This window comes from Ctenocephalides felis, unplaced genomic scaffold (assembly GCF_003426905.1).
Source record: "Ctenocephalides felis isolate EL2017-DRISC unplaced genomic scaffold, ASM342690v1 CF-g0.4_SCAFFOLD_03573, whole genome shotgun sequence".
NCBI classification, from domain to species: domain Eukaryota; kingdom Metazoa; phylum Arthropoda; class Insecta; order Siphonaptera; family Pulicidae; genus Ctenocephalides; species Ctenocephalides felis.
Genome location: NW_020539727.1, coordinates 3,741,601 through 3,763,404, shown reverse-complemented (window position 1 = coordinate 3,763,404; position 21,804 = coordinate 3,741,601). Strand labels below are relative to the sequence as shown.

Genomic DNA, 21,804 nt, shown 5'->3' with positions numbered 1-21,804 from the left:
GAGAACGTAAAATTAGCGAATCGGATTTTTTGATGAAAACATAAACTTCTTCGGGAAGTTAATAAAAACGTTTATTATACAATTGATTTTGAAACAAATCAAAGATTGAGAACCTGTGGATTATTCATTGACGAAGAAGCGCCCCGACCACTGCACTGGCTGCTGCAAAAACTATTTCAGTTGTCTTCCAGCAACCGAAAGACATTAAACATAAAATTATTCCTTTTTTTTTTTTAAATATTAGTGTAACTTTTAATAAAATTATTTACTCAATATCTTAAAATTGTTTGTGATGGCACATGTTTTATAACTGTTTTGAAAATTTCGAGTCACTTCTTAAAGTTAAAATTTAATTAAAGTCAGTGTAGTGGTAATAAATAAATTTTGGCATCAAATTAAGTATTGGATATCATGGCGAATAATAATGTGATAAATTTTGGGGCAGGACCCGCCAAACTCCCAGAAGAGGTAAGTGCCATTTATTTTATAATTTTAATAATATTTGCATTTATTTTCATCTTCATTAACAATTTATTATTATTATTATTGTTTTAAATTATTATTTCAATAGCAATCATAACCTTGCAAGTCCTATAAGGTGTTTGTTGAAGACAGACTTAAACTAATGGGTTCATGAGGTAGTTAACAGTTCTGACAACCTTTACCATATGACTTTACCAAGTTATTTTAAATCTAATTACATAATATTACATTATTATTTTAGCATTTTTGTTTAATAATTTTTGTTTTCCAAGCTAAATTTTCGATGAAATTTTCTGTTTTTTATTTTATTACTTACTATCTGCGAAAAATGAAGTATCTGAACATTTTTTATCTAAACTCGCCGACATTAAGCCTCATATAAAATTAAATTCTTTCAAAATGCAATTATGTTTAGTTTATATTAGATAGTTATGTGTTAATTAAATTTAAGCTTAAGAATGTTATTATCGCTCAAAACTCTTGAGAAAATTACATTAGCATGAAGTGAATGAATGAATCCATCTGAGGATATTTTTCATACGATTAGAAAAACGCATTTAAAATATGTACATTTTGAAACTGAATTGTAAATTTAAAATTCATATTTGAAGTATAAAACTTTGTATATTTTTGAACATTTTGAAATTTTCTTTTTCGGAAAATTTTGAAATTTGCTTGAACCGTATAAGTAAACTTTAAAAATTAAAAATCTTGATACGGAACCCAACAAATGTGTAACGAAAAAAAATAGTACTCATATGCATTCGTCCTAGGTTCATTTATAGTTCATTTTGACCACCAAATATTTTTTTTTACTTTTTCCTATGTATCTCCAAAATTGCTGGACCTGCCTTACCAATAATTTCATCAATTATTCATTTCGTCATTACAAGTGAATTGTTTTTTGAATCATTCAAATCGGATTCTCCGTTCTCTTTTTGCTCCATATCTCCGAAACAACTAAACCAGTCTTCAGCAAAAACTAATTAGCCCGTCTTCTCATCAATAGGAAACGAATGTTTTTTGAACCATTCAAATAGGTTTATATGTGCGCACGAAATCGTGGACGAAAAATTGTATCCAAACATACAGACTTCACTTCATGTATGTGTGTGTATGTGTATGTGAACAGATTTTCGACTTTTCATCGAGATTTTCTCAAAAACGTAATGTATCTCAATGAGTACTATTGATGGTTAGTTTTGCGCAATGGTCGGCCAAGCCATTTTTTTGCGATTGACAGAAAAGTGTAAAAATTCTTGTACACGTTTTCACAAAGGATTTTGATCATTTGGATCATCGTTTGAATCATTTTTGAAAATTCAAGAACGTGCTGATTAGTTTTTGGTACAGATAAGCTCGGCCGTTAGTAATTGATCGTTGACGATTTTAATAAATTCGTGAATGGTGATAAAGTTCATTGTCTGAAAAAGTTTTTACTTATAAAAGTGTTTTTATCACAAAGGGTTGTACTGCCCTAGGGCAGGTCCGTGGACTAAGTTAAACTGCTACTCGATTCAGGAAAAAATAGTGTAAGAGTTGTCCCATTTTCATTTTGCATTGCAATGGGCTTATTTTCAATTGAAAACATATTTTTGATCTATATTTTCATATGAAAATGGATATCGCTGCTGCCCAATGTCAGGTTGCCAGAGTGGGGAGTTTTACTTTTATACTAGGTTGTTTTTATCATACAAGCCATTAAAGTTTGGAGTAATGGGGCACGTTTTTTGGACCATCACCATGTATGATGAAAATCACATTTTTTAGATTTTAATAAAAAGCAGTTTATGATAAAATTGAAAATTTCGTTGCTTGTATCTGTTGATATAGTTACCAGTAGCATTCATTTAATCAAAATAATTTCAAAAATTTTGTTTAATTTTAAATAATATTTGAATTATTTTTCTTAAATTCTTAGTATTAATGATTTGTTATGTATTAATGAAAATAATTTGCAATATCACCGATAACAATCTAATCGGAAAATTTCACAATTTGCAAATAAAAGATAACGTTTAACTTGAAACTAAATCAGGCCATAATCATTGAAGATTTCATCATGTAGTTGTTGAAGTATTTATTGAATTATCAAATACAACCATTTTATTTTTTTTATTTTATAAATTTTATTATTAATATTAATTCATGCGTCCTATGTTTTATACCTGTTCTATTTATTTTATATATCAATTTGTTTGATAATTATTTGTAATCAAAAATAATTATTATTATTTAACTATATTTCTATGGAACTAACATTAAAATACATTCATACTATATTAAAGTTAAAATAAGTATACATATATCTAATACACTATAATGATAAATAGTATGCATTAAATCCATTTGATAGCATTGGGATATAAAAAACTGAAAGTGTGAAAAATCCATATTAAGGACCACCCTAATAATATATATATATATATAATATATATATATATATATATATATATATATATATATAATTCTTCTGTACGGGTGTATGTTTCGATACTTTTCCTAAACGGTTATTCAGATTTTGATAATTCTTTTTAGAGTTTGTCAAAAAAAATTTAAGATTTAATTTAAGAACTATAGTAATATTATAGAAATAAATGGCAAAAATTATAAAAAACACTTAATATTGTTTGACATTGAGAGCATTTGAACTGTTATGTGATAGAAATCTCAATTCACTTAAAATTGAATTTAACTGAAATTATGACCCTAGATAGATAGATAGAATAGAATATAATATACAAGAAAAATGTAATATCTATATCATTATTGCCGAAACGCATCTGAGATGTGCCAGAAATTAAAATAATATAAGATGTAACAGTGTAAATGTTGGTAGATGAAATAGTATAATTTAGTTTAATAAATAATGCAATAAGTCCAAAATTGCATATTCTTTATTTTTTTAATTTTATGTATGTCGCATCTTGGTCTACTTTACTAAATTATTTAACAATACAAAAAAATATTTCTACTTATCTAAAAAATTATTTAGAAATTTGATTCTTGTGTCAAAAATTCATTTGTTTGGCATTGGATAAGGAGTATTTAGCAAGTTGATCTTAGATTGGAAAGTGCTCATATGAACTAATTTTTACAAATTATTTCACCCAAGATTTGAACATAAACAATAATGTTTATTAAATTATTAGGAAAACACATGCATCTTTGAAATTATAATTGCCAAAAAGCAACTAATATATCGTACGAGATTATGAAAATTATAGACTAAATTATTGATGCAATTATGTTGTGGGGTAAAATCAAGTATATTGTTCTTTTACCGCAAATACTATATTACTCTTGAATTTTTTATACTGCTTATGCTAGGACCATAAATGAATCACAAAGGCAGGACATCAAATAGGATATTGAAAAGTATAAAATAATAAATTAAAAAATTTGAAACTTTTGAATTGTAGACGTGGGTACAGAACAACATTTGTCGGGTCATCTAGTATATATTCTTCTATCTATAGGCAATAATCTGAAAATTATATTTTTATTATTAAAAATATTTCAAATTACATTTTTTAAGGTGATGCTTGAAGTGCAAGAACAATTGGTGCATTATGGTGAAACAAAAATCAGTGTAATGGAAATGAGCCATCGATCAAAAGACTACATGAAAATCAACGATGATACACAAAATGCAGTTAAAGAATTATTGTGAGCATTATTTGAATATTAATTACTTAAAATCTAAAATAAAATATTAATTTACATTGGTAATATTTAATTGATCTTGTTGTTCAACAGACAAATACCGGACAATTACAAAATACTATTTCTGCAAGGAGGTGGCACAGGAATGTTTGCAGCCATACCACTGAATATTTTGAAGACTGGAGTTGCAGATTATGTTGTTACAGGTAAGGTAAAAAAAATTAGTTACTTTTAACAGACTTACAAATTTTAACAATAACTAGTTGGTTTGGTACTTAGCCTTGAGGCGAGTTACATGAACTTCCCGATATGTTTAAATAATCCACTTAATAATTTATGAGTGGTTAAAAGTATTTCGAGTGGATTTATTACCCATAATTAAAAACGAACGAACATGTTAACTCGAATTATTTTCTAAAAGCAAATTTTCAAAAATCAACAATTTTTATATTTGAACCAGTTTCCGCAGGACTTTAATGGTTTAGTATGTTGATTAAAACCAAGTACTCTATTGTTATACCAAGTGGATCATCTAATTTTAATTTTAACAAACATAAAAAAACTACTCATTTTCTCAAATTTTGATGAATTTTTAAAATTAAACTACTTGTCGTAAGGCCGTAATATTTCAGTAAGTTCTATAAGACCATGATATATATCGCCAAAAAGAAGTTTCATAAAAATCGGCTTTATTTTTTTTTCAACAGTTAATTACAAGAAAACTGCTTGGTAGATTTTCACCTAAAACCAATCAGTACCATTCCCAAATAATATCTTTCGAACAGTTTTTGATTTTTTAAAATCGATTCGGTGGTATGAGCTTAAATGTGGACGAAAAGTTTAACACTTCTTTTTAAATTACAAAGAAACGACTCGGCCCATCGCTGCACAAAATTGAGGAACGATAATCCATATTAAAATACATCGATTGGCTTTTAAATATCTGAAATCGGTTCAGGCGTTTTAGAGCAAACGTCGATGAAAGTTCTAATTTTGACAAACGTCAAAAAAATGATAAATTTTGCAAACTTTGACGATTTTTTAAAATTAAACTACTTGTCGTAGGACCGTAATATTTTAGTATGATCTATAAAACTATGGTATCTACCGTCAAAAACACTTTTCAACACTCTATTACAAGAGAACGGCTTGGCCGATCTTTACCAAAAACTAATCAGGTCGATTCCCAACCAATATGTTTCGAACAGTTTTTAAATTTTCAAAATCGATTCAGAATTGCGGCCTAAAACGTGGACGAAGTTTTTTTTACTTTTCTGCGATTTACAAAGAAACGGCTCGGCCGATCGTCGTACAAAAGTTAGAAACGCTAGTCTTCATCGAGATACATCGAATTGTTTTTAAATTTTTGAAATCGGTCCAGCCGTTTTTAAGAAAACGTCGATTTACGGCAAAAAAATCTGTTCACACACACACACATATTTTTTCCAAATTTGGTCTCATTCGATTCAGAATGGCTTGAAACGTCGAGAAAACATAAAATTAGCAATTCGGATTTTTTTATGAAAACATAAACTTCTCCTTCGGAAAGTTAAAAATAAGATAAACGAAGGCAATCTTTTTATATATTGCATTATTTTCCCAATATTTGGACAGTAATTCATAATTCATAATTCATAATTTATATTCCAGGTTCTTGGTCTGCAAAAGCTGCCAAAGAAGCAGCCAAATATGGTAAAGTCAACATGGTTATTCCAAAAATGTCAAAATATCAAGATATTCCCGACCAATCGACATGGAATTTGGACCCAAATGCAGATTACGTGTATTACTGTGCTAATGAAACTGTAGATGGTAAGGAAATTTCTTTTAACTTTTTTATTTTTATTTTTCCCGTAGGGTAAGTTATTGTAATCGTCCCAAAGTCGAGTTTGAAAATTTTGGCATATCTTCTCGTTTTGAAGATTTCTGAACATTTTGGCATACCTTAAAAAATGGATGTGTGTGTTTTTTTGTATAGCGAAGAAAATGCCTTTATGCATCCTAGACTGGTCTTTTATGTGGGTACGTTGGACTCAATACTGCCTAGGTATAATACCAAATAAAACCTTCGCCTTTCCCTTGCCTCTGATCCCCACGGTGACCGCCGTTTGACATTACTTAGTGGGAAGAGGATCTAGAATATTATCGTTCTTGCACATATCTCTTAAATGAGTAAAGTCCCATTTGTTCTTTCTCTTTCCGTAGTTCACAGGTAACTAGCAATGTGTGTGTGTGATTTGCTGAGCTGAGATGTGCCAAAAATTAAAATAATATAAGATTTACAGTCAACATGCGTCTGACAGGTGATGCAGTCTGCGCATGCGTCTGTCAGTGATTACACATCAAACTCAGCCTATAATACAATTTGGCAGATTATTATTTTTTAACTAATGCAGTCGTGTTTTGCCTTACTTTACTAAATCACAATGCAAAAAAAATACTTATTCAAAAAATTATTCAGAAATTTCATTGTGTCAAAAATTCATATGTTTCGCATTGGATACGGAATATTTGAATACTCAAGCCAATAGATCGTTTTGGGTCTGAATTTTTGTACTGTGCTCTAATTTGTTTAAAATTTTGGAATTAGATTCATTTTATTCTCAAGTTTAAAAGTGAAAATAATTTAGACTCCACGTTGGATGACATGTTTTTCAAAAAAACAAATACTTTTCAACTTACTGGCTTCTAAAAATTCGTTGATTAACAAAATTATACCAATTATAATCTTAATAAATCGGTGTTTTATAACGTGTCCTAGGAACAATATTCAGCTAGATATGAAAAAGCAAAATCGTTTTTTATTTTATTCGAGATTTAATTGTTGTATTTGAAGCCATCTTCGAGGTGTTACATTTAACCCTCCTTCTGTCGGATATTTATTTACCTTCGAACGGTCGGAATGGTGTGGCTGAACCACGCATTTTTTCGTCCTGATTTTTTTATTGATCGACAGCTAATGGAATTTTAGGAAAAGTCCAGAAATTTCAAGTCGATAGGATTACTAAAGGTTTTTTTTTTAAATTGACGTCGAAAAAAGTCTGGCCAGACCACTCCGACCGACGGAGGGTTAATATATTCCATGGGGTTTTACAATGCTCAAAGTAAGCTATAAAATGTGTACTGTTAAGGTCCTGTTCTTTTTTCATTTAAATGAAGTAGTTTTATGAGTGCCATTTCCACTAAAATTAAAATCAATCGTATTTCGTCTAGAATTAAAGTGGTTCAAGAGGTTCCAAAATATCATGCAAATAAGTAACTAGTTGGTATTGGTATTTAGCCTTGAGGCAAGTTACATGAACTTCCCGATATGTGTAAAAAATTATGGACTTAATCAATAAGAAATAAATAAATTTATGAGTGATTAAAATAATTTCGAGTGGATTTATTATACATTATTGAAAACGAACGAACACATTAAACGGTTGTATTTTCTAAAAGCAAATATTCAAAAATCAATAATTTTTATAATTGAACCAGTTTCCGTAGGACTTTAATGATTTAGTATGTTCATTAAGACCAAGTACTCTATCGTTATACCAAGTAAATCTAACTTTAATTCTAGCTGACGTCAGAAAAACTACTCATTTTCTCAAACTATGATGGATTTTTAATATTAAACTACTTGTCGTAAGGCCGTAATATTGCAGTAAGTTCTGTAAGACCATGATATATATCGCTAAAAAAAAGTTCCATAAAAATCTGCTTACATTTTTTTTCAACAGTTAATTACAAGAAAAAACGGCTCGGTAGATTTTCATCTAAAGCTAATCATCAGTATCATTCCCAACTAATACCTTTCGAACAGTTTTTGATTTTTTAAAATCGATTCGGTAGTATGAGCTTAAATGTGGACGAAATGTTTAACACTTTTTTCTAAATCAAAAAGAAGCGGCTTGGCAGATCGTCGCACAAAACTGACAAACGATAGTCCTCATCGAGAGACATCAAATGGCTTTTAAATTTTTGAAATCGATCCAGCCATTTTTGAGTAAACGGCGATTTACGGTAAAAAATCTGTTGATGCACATGCACACACACACACATACATACTTTTTCCAAATTTGTTCTCATTCGATTCAGAATGGCTTGAATCGTCGAGAAAACAAAATTAGCGAATCGTATTTTTTTATGAAAACATTAACTTCTCCTTTGGGAAGTTAATAATGTACATCGAATTATTATAAACAAAAATGTAATTTAGAACTATTATTACTGAAAACAATTAATAAATTGTACGATATTATAAAATTTATGTGCAACATTATTGAATAAATTATTTTGAGTGGAAATATCCAAGGTGATAAGATATTGTACCTTTACTGCAGATACTATATAATAACTGTTTAAAAGACTGCAGTTTCCAATACGGATATCTTATGCTATAAATCACAAAGGCAGACGATGAATTTTTGTGTGATAAATTTGGTAAACTGATGTTATAGTCGTGAATAAACAAAAAAATCATTTATTTATCATCTGCATCTATAAGTATGACTAAAAATATTGAATAACCCTTGGCGTTAAAGTAAATTGAGCTATTGAAAATAAATTTGTTCAATAAATTGTTGTGTATATTTCTAATATACTATTTTATTGTTTGTGTGCTGGTTTTACGTGGGTGATTTGAATTTCACGGTATAATTAAAAAGTAAAGTGTGGGTTAGGAGACTCATTATTTTATTTAAAGCAGTTGTACATTAAGATCACTCATATGGATGTATGTACATTTTGGCATAGAGTCTATACGTCGTAAGGCCGTAATATTTCAGTAAGTTTTATAAGACCATGGTATACGTATACCGCTAAAAAAAATCCATAAAAAACGGCTTAATTTTTTTTTTTCAACAGGTAAGTACAAGAAAACGGCTCGGTAGATTTTCACCTAAAACTAATCAGTACCATTCCCAACTAATATCTTTCGAACAGTTTTTGATTTTATAAAATCGGTTCGGTAGGATGAGTTTAAATGTGGTCGAAAAGTTTAACACTTTTTTTCAAATTGCAAAGAAACGGCTTGGCAGATCGTCACACAAAACAGACAAACGATAGTCCTCACCGAAATACATCAAATGGCTTTTAAATTTCTAAAATCGGTTCAGGCGTTTTTGAGAAAACGTCGATCAAAGGTCTAATTTTGACAAATGCCAAAAAAACGATACCAATTTTTGCAAACTTTGACGAATTTTTAAAGCTAAACGAGTTGTCGTAGGGCCGTAATATTTTAGTATGATCTAGAAGACTATGGTATCTACCGTCAAAAAAATAATCATAAAAATCGTCGATTTTTTTTTTTTAAACTTTATTACAATAAAGCCCGGCCGATCTCTACCAAAAACTAATCAGATCGATTCCCAACCAATATCTTTCGAACGATTTTTGAATTTTCAAAATAGATTCAGAATTGCGGGCTAAAACGTGGACAAAAAGCTTTTCACTTCTTTGCTATTTACAAAGAAACGGCTTGGCCGATCGTCGCACAATACTGACAAACAATAGTCCTCATCGAAATACATCGAATGGCTTTTAAATTTTTGAGATCGGTCCAGCCGTTTTTGAGAAAACGGCGATTTACGGCAAAAAATATGTTAATGCACACACGCACACACACACACAAACACATACTTTTTCCAAATTTAGTCTCATTCGATTCAGAATGGCTTGAAACGTCGAGAAAACATAAATTTAGCGAATCGGATTTTTTTATGAAAACATAAACTTTATTTTCTTTCGGGAAGTTAAAAAAATATTCGATTCCTATTGATACGGAGATATGCTGATTCGTTTTTGGCAAAGGCAAGTCCAGCCGTTGCGGAGATAAAAAGCAAAGGGTGCAGAAAATAGAAATAGTTTTTGAGAGAACGGAGCATCCGATTTGAATGATCTAAAGAATATTCAATTAGTAATGATGGGGAGAAGTGGTTATTAGTTTTTGGCAAAGGCAGTCCCAGCCATTTTGAAGATACAGAGTTAATTATACAAAAAATGGCAGTTTTTGAGAGATACAAGCATCCGAATCGAATGATTCAAAAATCTTTTTGCTTGTGTTGACAAAACAATTGCTTTTGGGAAAAAAAATTATTTCATTTTTTTTGTATATAGAAAATAATTCAGATTTCAATTTCAATTCTAGCTAAAGTTTTAAAGCTCACTGATATACTTTAAATGAATTGACTATGTGATTCAGTTCATATAATTCTTATAAATATTAGACAATGTTACAGTATTTATAATAATCTATTTGAAGACATTTAATATTCCTCGAACATTTTGTTACGGTACAGGAAGTTACAGCAATTTGCCTTAAGGCAAGATGCCATACACCACTAGTTTAAAAACCACTTCGTCTTGATATATTTGCGATTTTGTAGAGTGCCATTCATAACCCCATATGTTGCCGATGCCTGCTATGGACTGTAGTCTAAAAAACATAATTTTTAACTAATTAGTAAATCAGTATCGGTTATTAAAAAAAATGGCACTTTTGATTTGTAGTTATGGGTGCAGGAAAACATCTGTCAGGTTATTTAGTATATATATATATATATATATATATATATATATATATATATAATCCAGTAATTCAAACATTACACTATTTACAAAATTAGTTACTAATTGTACTTATTTTATTAACAAATTTTACATTAATTAAATAATATCAGATTTAATTATCTTAATATCAAACATTACAATATGAATAATCTTATTTAGAGTTCCTACTCATTCAGTGATGATTCATTGACTTTCTTCCCCATTTCTGCTATGAAATGCCATGTGTTTCTTCAAAAGGTTCAATCGAGTAAATCCCTTATCCCATATTTCACATTTGTAATGTTGGATGCTCACTGTCATGAATCAGCATGTGTCTTTCCAGATGATCTACCTGTGCAAATGTCATCTTGCATATATTGCATTCATGAGCGCATTCTTCTCTTTTGTGTATTTTCATGTGCTTTCTCAGAGTACCTGCTCGTGTGAATGTCTTATTGCATATACCACATTCATGCGGTCGTACTCCACTGTGAACAAGCTTGTGGCTCTTCAGAGTACTTAATAGTGTGAATGTTTTATTGCATATGCTGCATTCATAGGGGCATAGTCCATTATGCATGCGCATGATGTGACGTTTCAGATCACTTGATTTTGTGTATGTATTATTGCATATGCCGCATTCATGAGGACGTACTTCACTGTGAAAGAGCATGTGATTTTTCAGATGAGGTAATTGTCTGTATGTCTTATGGCATATATAGCATTCATGGGAGGGTGCTCTTTTGTGCGTAAGCATGTGCCTTTTCAGATTACCTGATAGTGTGAATACTTTATCGCATATTTCACATTTTAAGGAACGTTTACCAAGATGTGTACATGTGTGTGATTCCAATCCTTCTAATAGTTCAAAAGTCTTAGAACAGTTTTCACATTTAAAAGGGCTTTCTTTGCTATTACTAGGCTGGTGATCGACCATATGCTCTTTCAAATGATGTAATTCTGCAAATGATCGATTACAAATGTCACATTCATAAGTTGATGTCTCGATCAAATCCTGTTTGAGTTCTTCTTCTTCTATAGTGACTTCGGAATTCACAAATCTTTCTGAACAAGTTTCATCATCCTCAGTACATGATTCAGATTTAACAATAGCATCAGCATCATCAAAATCATCCTCAATTTCGTATTTAATTTCATATACTGAATATTCTGGTGGTTCAATTTTAATTGCCTGATTATTCATAGACATAATTGTTTCTTTTGACATCGTTATATTACATTAATTAAATCATTGAAAGTCGTGTTTTAATTAGAATCTAGTTGAATCAACTATTTTGTTCGTTATGATAAAGATTTCAACTAAATATGCATTTATTATTTGACATTTGAAGCATAGAGTATGCTTGTCGAAAGATGAGACACTTATCAAATCGCATTGACATTTAACAAGTGGCGCCACTTTTTAAATACATTCTCAACGTAACTGTCAACAAACGTTTTTATTATAATTTAAGTGAATAAAAAAAAGGAGAAGGAAATTAATATTTAATTGAAACAAAACTTTCAGATTTCATTGTTATATATTTCAACATTCTTCTCAAATTTTTTCATTAAAATATATTTCATAATATGCCGGGTACAAACATTTTGCCGATGTGCCACGAGCGTGCATGTGTCATTTGGCGGGAAAGATGCAGGTCACAATTTCCATCCGAAACAAAAACTAGTGTGGTGTATGGCATGGTGCATTAAGGCAAATTGCTGGAACTTCCCGTACCGTAATTAAAAATCTTGGAACGGAACCCATAAAGACTTACACAAAATGTGTACACATTATTAAAATCTTCATAAAATATCTGATAATTTGATGTACACGTGTCTAATAAACATTTTGAACCGCCAATGATATTTTTTTTAACTTATTTTTATTGAGAGTCCATAACCGCTGGACCTGCCTTCCCAAAAATTTGAACAGTTCTTCATTTTGTCAATACAAGTAAAATGTTTTTCGAATCATTAAAATCCGACGCTCCGTTCTTTTAAAAATTGAGATACCATTTTTGGCCCGTATCTTTGGAGCGGCTAAGCCTGCCTTCGCCAAAAACTAATCAGCACGTCTCCTTATCAATATCAATCGAATGTTTTTTGAATTATTCAATTCGGTTGATCGGTGTTCCCGAAATCGCCGACAAAAATTTGTATTCGCGCACACACACATGCGCGCACACATACATCCATTTTTTCTAACACAAGGTATGCCAAAATGTTCAGAAACCTCTGAAACGTTAAGAAATATAAAAAATTTCATTTTCGATTTTTTTTGCGATTACTATAACTTGCCCTACGGGAAGTTAATAGTTTCTTATCAATAAACTTACGTTTAGAACAAATGTTTAATTTGTTTTATTATTTTCAAGGAACAGGGCAAAATATTCTTCTGATCGTCATTAAATCAACATTTGTACTACGATCTAACTTTGAAATGTTTATTTATCTATGCCGATTTCCTTGTTGATATCGGAACGCATACAACGACAGATCTTTATTCACATACACGACGACTAATCACAATCGATCCGTATAAAAAAATCATCGAGGGCGAATGACGAATCATTGGCACTTGACTCTTATCTTTTCGACTCTTATCTGCCGTAACTCACCACCGTTGCATTTGTACGGATTTATACCCTGGTCGCGCCTAAAGAAGTTTTACTTCAAAAATCTATTTTTTAAGCTTGTAAAGCAGGCTCCCTCTTAAGTCAAGTTGAATGAAATTCTCAATAGGACATGATTAACATAAATAAAAAAAATGAGATAGCTATTCAGATAAAATAGCATTTTTGCTTTCATTATGTAAATGTATAAATTAATCTACTGGTGTTGGGCATCGCGCCTTAAGGCAAATTGCTGGAACTTCCTGTAACGAAAATTAATATTTTAAGAATATTTCTATTTTTTTTTAAAACTTTGAAAAAATTATTATTAAGAGACAAAATATCAAAGCGCGGTACCCATAGAAATGTAAACAAAATTTGTTCTTATTATTATATATCCATAGAATATCTGATAATTTGATGTGCGTATGTTTAATGATTTGTCCACCAACTGGCATTTTAATTTTTAAAAAATTATCGGTTCTTTATTTTGTCAATACAAATAGTGTTTTTTGAATCAATCAAATCGGACATTCCGTTCACTCAATTGAATGGCACTTTTTGCGCCGCATCTTCGGAACGGTGGACTTGCTTTTGCCAAAAACTAATGAGCACGTCTCCTTATCAATAGGAATCGAATGTTTTTTGAATCCTTGAAATCGGTTGGTCCGTGTTCTAAAAATTTTCGACGAAAAATTGTATCCGCACGTACACACACACACACTATCCATTTTTTAAGGTATGTCAGAATATTCAGAAACCTTGAAAACGTAACGATATATAAAGATTACTAAAACTTATCCTACGGGAAGTTAAAAATTCATCAAAATTTGAAAAAGTATTATAGTCAACATTTGTGCTTTTGAGATGTGATGAGTCAATCATTGTCAGTTCATTAAAATTTGGAGTAATGAAATACAATTTCTTAAGTTCTTAAGTTTTTTTGCTAATTTCCTTCAGTATTACCTCAGCAGCAATGGTCGTGATCTATTGATATATTGATCAAAAACCAAATCATAAATATATTATATATGCTTACAATGAAATAAATTATACTGTAATATAAACTTAAATATTTAAGAAATTGTATATATTATTACATTCCTAATATTTTTGATTTTATATTGATTAAGTAATTCTTTGTTAACTAATGATTCTGGAACTCTATTGTATTTAGATATAATTTAAAAAAAAAACATATAAATTTATATTCCTTATGTATTTATGTGCAGATACAATATGGATATGTGAATATTTAAAAAAAACTAGTGGGGTGTATGGCATCGTGCTTTAAGGCAAATTGCTGGGACCGTACCGTAACGAAATGTTAGAGGAATATTAAATGTTTTCAAATAGATTATTATTAATATTGTAACATTGTCTAATATTTATAAGAATTATATAAACTGAATTCCAAAGTGGAAATTATTTGTTTAAAGTATATTACAACTATAGTCAAAATTTAAAAATAAAATCTGAATTATTTTTGATATACAAAAAAAAATTCTGAAAAGTTGAAAAAAAAAATTATTCCAAAATCAATTATTTCGTTAAGACAAGCAGAAAGTTCTTTGAATTTGAATCATTTAAATCGGACGCTTAGTTCTCTCAAAAACTGCCATCTTTTGCACATTTAGCTATGTATCTTTGAAATGGCTGGGCCTGCCTTTGCCAAAAACTAATAAACTTCTCCCAATCATTACTAATTGAATGGTTTTTAGATCATTCAAATCGGATGCTCCGTTCTCTCAAACACTCGATGTCTATTTTATGTACTCTTTGCTCTTTATCTCCGTAACTGCTGGACCTGCTTTTGCCAAAAACTAATAAGCTCATCTCCTTGTCAATAGGAATCGAATGTTTTTTGAACCATTGAAATCGGTTGATCCGTGCGCCCGAATATGTGACCGAAAAATTGTATCCATACATACACATACACACATCCATTTTTTGTAAGGTATGCCAAAATGTTCAGAAACCTTCAAAACGTCGGCAAATGCAAAAATTTTCAATTTCGATTTTCGGCCCATTACAATAACTTACAGGGAAGTTAATTATATCAAATCCGATTTCTTATAAATGATGATAAATAAAAATGTGGTTATAAATTAGTTATAATAATCCATTTTTGACATAACCAAATTGTCGTTATTGAATGAATCTAATCAAAATGTCACTAGATCTAATTTCATTAAATCGCTTTTAAATTTTTAAAATCAATGCAGCGGTTTTTGAGAAATCGTCGACCAAAAATTAAATTTTTGACTCACTTTTCGCAATTTCGGTCTCAAACGATTCAGAATGACTTGAAACGTCGGGGAAATATTGAAACTCATTAATCAGATTCATCTAGTTGCAAAATAAGATAAATTAAAGAACTTTTTCTTTTTCTAGCACAGATTTTTTGATGAAGAAACATCATCATCATGTTACATACTAGCTTTATTATAGAACAAAATCCGGATTACATTTTTTATTCTATAAAATATCTTACAGAAGAGTTTTTTTTAATCTTATTAGCAAATCTTATAGAATTAAATGATGATTATATTAATGTTTTATATAATTCTGTTTAATATTTTTAGGTGTAGAATTTCCATTCATTCCTGATACTAAAGGAGTTCCACTGGTCTGCGATATGTCTTCAAATATTCTTTCACGTCCATTTGATATCACAAAAGTAAGTAAATAGTTTTATAAATGAATTCAAATGATACATAAAACTGCTATATAATTTAATTTTTTAAAACATATTTTCATGTAAATCTTAGACTTAGACCAGCTTCGCCAAGGTTGTAATGGCACAAAGTAACTTTAGTTTTTATTATTTTGAATTAAAATTTATTATTGTGTCAATTTAGTTTGGTTAATTATTCATTCTTATATTGTTATGTTTCTAAATTTAGTCACAAGATTAATTTTGGAAATTTTATTTCTTTCAGTATGGAATAGTATACGCCGGAGCCCAGAAAAATATTGGACCAGCCGGAATAACTTTGGTTATTGTTCGTGAAGATTTGTTAGGAAGACCAAGTCCTCAATGTCCTTCAGTATTTGATTTCACGATAATGGCTAAAGAAAAGTCCATCTACAACACACCTCCAACATTCATGTAAGAAATTAGATACTAAACTAGTTGGTATTAGTATTTTGCCTTGAGGCAAGTTACATGAACTTCCTGATATGTGTGAATAATCGAGTTAATCAATAAAAAAATAAATTAATTTATGAGCGATTTAAAGAATTCCGAGTGGATTTAATACACATATTCGAGAACGAACGAACACGTTAACCCAGAGTGTTTTCTAGAAGCAAATTTCCAAAAATCAACAATTTTTATAATTAAGCCAGTTTCCGCAGGACTTTAACGGTTTAGTATGTTCATTGAGACCAAGTACTCTATCGTTATACCAAGTAAATCGTCTAATTTTAATTTTAACAAAAGTCATAAAAACTACTCATTTTCTTTAACTTTGATGCATTAAATTGCATGAAAATTGAACTGCTTGTCGTAAGGCCGTAATATTTTGGTAAGTTCTATAAGACCATGGATATATATAGCCGAAAAAGTCCCATAAAAATCGGCTTTATTTTTCTTTCAACAGTTAATTGCAAGAAAACGGCTCGGTAGATTATCACCTAAAACTTAGTCATCGGTATCATTTCTAACTAATATCTTTCGAACAGTTTTTGATTTTTTAAAATCGATTCCGTATGAGCTTAAATGTAGACGAAAAGTTTAACATATTTTTCCAAATTACAAAAAAAACGGCTTGGCAGATCGTTGCACAAAACTGAGAAAAGATAACCCACATCGAGATACATCAAATGGCTTTTAAATTCCTGAAATCGGTTCAGCCGTTTTTGAGCAAACGTCGATGAAAGGTCTAATTTTGACAAATGCCAAAAAAAAAACGATACCAATTTTTGCAAACTTTGACGAATTTTTAAAGTTAAACGAGTTGTCGTAGAGCCGTAATATTTTAGTATGATGTATAAGAAAACTATGGTATCTACTGTCAAAAAAAAATTCATAAAAAATGTTGAAAAACATTTTTTCAATACTTTATTACAGGAAAACGGCCTGGCCGATCTTTACCAACTAATCAGGTCGATTCCTAGCCAAAATCTTTCGAATGGTTTTTAAATTTTCAAAATCGATTCAGAATTGCGGGTTAAAACTTGGACGAATTTTTCTTTACTTCTCTGCTATTTACAAAGAAACGGCTTAACTCATCGTCGCGCAAAATTGATGAACGCTTGTCCTCAACGAGATGCATCGAATGGTTCTTAAATTTTTGAAATAGGTCCAGCTATTTTTGAGAAAACGTCGATTTACGGAAAAAATTTGTTTACATACACATACACAAATATACTTTGGCTTGAAACGAAAATACAGAATGGCTTGAAACGTCGAGAAAACATAAAATTAGCGAATCGGATTTTTTTATGAAAACAAACTTCTTCTTCGGGAAGTTAATAACATGCACAAACCTTTTTCAAAAAAACCTTGGTATTAAAATATCTCTGGTATTTTCATAATAAAATGTTGGGAACCTCATTTCATGTTTGAGGTTATTGGAACACACAAAGAGTAAAAATAAACCCATTTAAAAAATGACTCGATAAGTCGAGTTGGTTAGTTTTGCGCAATGGTTGGTCGAGTCGTTCCTAAAATCTAATAGGTTATTTTTATTTCGATAGTTTTTCAACAGGTTTTTCAAATTTAGTTTATATTTAAAATCGTATAATTTTTTTTTAGTATCTACGTAATGGGCAGAGTTTTCGAATGGATCAAACGCCATGGAGGTGTCGAAGGAATGCAGAAGAATGCTGCCACCAAATCCAGGATGCTATACGATTTAATAGATAGTTCTGATGGTTTTTATAGTTGTCCAGTAAAACCACATGTTCGCAGCAGGATGAATGTACCGTTTAGAGTAGGTGGAGCTGGTGGAGATGAAGCTCTGGAAGAAATTTTCTTGAAAGGCGCCCAACAGAAGGGAATGCTTCAGTTGAAAGGACACAGGTTGGTAATAAGATTATTAAATGTACCCAATTATTTTAACTTAAAATCTATTAACATCATATATACTAATGTAAGACCATTCTTGATTTGCATAGTTGACATTAGTTTCCAAAACCATTACTGCTTATTTTCTTTTTCAAGAAATAATAAATATGCACACTAATGAATTAATTATTATTATGTATTGGGCAATCCCAGACAATTTTCACATGTAACTAAATATATTTATTCTGTAATGTATTGCCTATTTGGATCAGTGGTCTTTGACTCTTTGGCCACCTTTTAGACAGCATCAGATCAGCAAACTGAATCAGAAATCCCCGATTTGATATCCTAATCATTGCTGAAATTTTTACATTCAAAGAGTTTTATAAAGATTGAAACAAGAAATAATCAGTTGGTGAAAGTTCACAATTTTTTGGTGGATGTGACAAAACATATCAGCCAACTCTAAATAAGTTTTTCCAAGTTGGCAAATTGGGTTGGCAAAATCTCAGACAATTTTCACATGTAACTAAATATATTTATTCTGTAATGTATTGCCTATTTGGATCAGTGGTCTTTGACTCTTTGGCCACCTTTTAGACAGCATCAGATCAGCAAACTGAATCAGAAATCCCCGATTTGATATCCTAATCATTGCTGAAATTTTTACATTCAAAGAGTTTTATAAAGATTGAAACAATAAATAATCAGTTGATGAAAGTTCACAATTTTTTGGTGGATGTGACAAAACATATCAACCAACTCTAAATAAGTTTTTCCAAGTTGCCAAAAATGTGGCCTTATGTTGTCATGCTGGATTAAACTCTTTTCCGATTTGTCAATTCGGAATACCTTTAATGCTACCTTTTTAAACTTCTGGTAGCGTAGGTTATAGTACTTGCAAAAAAATCTAAAATGAAAATTTTTATATATCTTTACGTTTCAAAGGTTTCTGAACATTTTGGCATACCTTAGAAAAAATTGATGTATGTGTGTGTGTGTGTGGATACAATTTTTTTCCACGATTACGGGCGCACGAATTATCAGATTTAGATAGTTAAAAAAAAAATTTGATTTCTATTGATAGAGAGATGTGCTGATTAGTGTTTGACAAAGGCAGGTACAGCCATTTCGTAGATATGGGGCAACAAGTGTCAAAAACGGTAATTCCGTTTTTCAGAGAACGGAGTACTCTATTTGAATGATTCTAAGAACATTTTATTTGTAGTGACGAAATGAATAATTGATGAAATTTTTGGTAAGGCAGGTTTAACAGTTTCAGAGATACAAAGAAAAAAGTAAAAAAAAAACATATTTGTTGGTCAAAAATGAACATTAAACGTGTGCACATCAAATTATCAGATATTTGATGAAGTTTTTAAAAATGAGTCTTAATTTTTTTGTTACAACTTTGTTGGGTTCCGTACTATAATTTTTAATTTTTAAAGTTTACTTTTACGGTTGAAACAAATTTCAAATTTTTTCGAAAAAAACAAAATTTCAAAATTCATTATTGTAATTTGTGTAAAGAACTTGTTCAATACATAAACAAATTAAATTGATGTACTATAGAAATAAATCAAAATAATATATTCCAATAATTCATATAGTGATATACATTATATTCTCGTAAGTACACTATACAAGTTTTCCTGAATCTTTTCTTATTTTTTTATAAATATAATTTTTTGACACATTTTATTTTCTTTTCAGATTGGTTGGCGGCATTCGAGCTTCTATTTATAATGCAGTAACCGTGGAAAATGTCAGATGTCTTACTGAATATATGAAAGAGTTCATGAAAACGCACAAAAAATGAATATTCAAAATTGATAAATGTTTAAAAAAAAACTTCAAGACTCAATAAGATCATTACTATACTGACAATAAGTTTAGTTATATAATAATATATAAGCATTCCATAACTTGTAGTGCAATATTGAAATAAAGAAAGTTCGTAAATGAAACTTTTATTTAGGGAATAAAAATTATAAAGTGAATATTTGTACACTAATTCCAATTTTTTCTAGGGCAATGTTTCTGAAAAATTTGATATTTAGGAAGTTATTTTTTTTTCTCATTTTAACAGCGATCAGAATTTAAGGATCTTCTAGGCTGTTGTGCAAGAGTAATTGCAATCCAGCGGTTGGTCCATCTATTTAATGAATTTATGAATACAATTTTTGTAATATAGTTTTTGTTTTGATTCAGCAATCCCATGATATTTTTACTTGGAAACATATTGCCATCTCCAAGTAAAAACCGCTTGACATCAGACTGTCCGAGGCCTGGAATTTTGATTGGAACTACTTATTGGAATTTCTAACTACTAGGCCACGGTGCAGCCAATAAAAAGGATTAATCACAGATTTTGCACAGAATATATTTATCATAACTTTTTTTTATTTTTTCAGTTTTTCCAAAATTGAGAAATTAGATTTGTCAAAACTGGCTAAGCAGATAACAGGCTAATTCTAAATCAAAATTTTTAATGTGTTGTATTGATTGATTTAATTGTGATGATTTTTTATTAGATTTTTTTTGTTTTTTTATATCATAAGATAGGGTGCTTTTATTTGGCGTGAACATACTCCCGGTCTTGAAATATATGACCTTTCTTTTAAAAGCAATTAAGATGAGTTTCTCGTTAATAACTTTTACTTTTTTAACTTCCCGTAGGGCAAGTTATAGTAATCGCAAAAAAATCGAAAATGAAAATTTTTATATATCTTTACGTTTCAGAGGTTTCTGAACATTTTGGCATACCTTAGAAAAAATGGATGTATGTGTGTGTGTGTATGTGTATGTGTGTGTGTATGTATGTACGTGTGTGTATGTATGTGCGGATACAAATTTTCGTCGACGATTTCGGGAACACGAATCAACCGATTTGAATAATTCAAAAAACATTCGATTCGTATTGATAAGGAGACGTGTTGATTAGTTTTTGGCGAAGGCAGATCCAGCCGTTCCAAAGATACGGGGCAAAAAGTGCCGAAAACGGTAACTCAGTTTTTAAGACAACGGAGCGTCCGATCTTAATAATTCAAAAAACATTTGACTTGTATTGACAAGATGAAGAATTGGTCAAATTTTCATGAGCGCAGGTCTAGCGGTTTCGGAGATCTAACAAAAAAAGTAAAAAAAAATGCCATTCGGCGGTTAAAAATGATCATTAGACATATGCACATCAAATTATCAGATATTTTATAGAGATTTTAACAATAAGTATAAATTTTGTTTGCATTCCTATGGGTTCCGTACCAATGTTTATTCGTTAGACGGCGACGCGGCGCTTACGCGCATTGACAGTTTATCTTTATGCAGTTAAAGCAGTACGATTGCATTGAAAAAAAGTTCAGATCTTCCCAAATATGCCAAAATAAAGAAAACATTATTTTTTCCAAAAACAATTAAAAAAAAAAAATAAATAAAATTTTTTTTTGAAAAAAATTTTTTTTTCAAGAAAAGTAATTTTTTGTCCAATTTATA

At 30.2% G+C, this 21,804-nt stretch overlaps 1 protein-coding gene across 1 annotated transcript; it reads left to right on the top strand.

The window, feature by feature from the left end:
* The first annotated feature begins 278 nt into the window (after positions 1-278).
* On the top strand, positions 279-20,166 carry LOC113389006 (probable phosphoserine aminotransferase). The gene is made up of 8 exons (XM_026626038.1): positions 279-468; positions 4,022-4,152; positions 4,243-4,355; positions 5,800-5,961; positions 15,884-15,978; positions 16,241-16,410; positions 18,061-18,327; positions 20,026-20,166. The coding sequence occupies exons 1-8, from the start codon at positions 412-414 to the stop codon at positions 20,129-20,131; spliced, it is 1,101 nt and encodes a 366-aa protein (XP_026481823.1). The 5' UTR covers positions 279-411; the 3' UTR covers positions 20,132-20,166.
* The last annotated feature ends 1,638 nt before the right edge of the window (positions 20,167-21,804 follow it).

Excerpts from the sequence above, each read along its gene's own strand:
- LOC113389006 (XM_026626038.1), top strand. The coding sequence starts at position 412 with ATGGCGAATAATAATGTGATAAATTTTGGGGCAGGACCCGCCAAACTC. Across the intron at positions 469-4,021 it reads CCGCCAAACTCCCAGAAGAG|GTGATGCTTGAAGTGCAAGA; the intron begins GTAAGTGCCATT and ends ACATTTTTTAAG. Across the intron at positions 4,153-4,242 it reads AATGCAGTTAAAGAATTATT|ACAAATACCGGACAATTACA; the intron begins GTGAGCATTATT and ends GTTGTTCAACAG.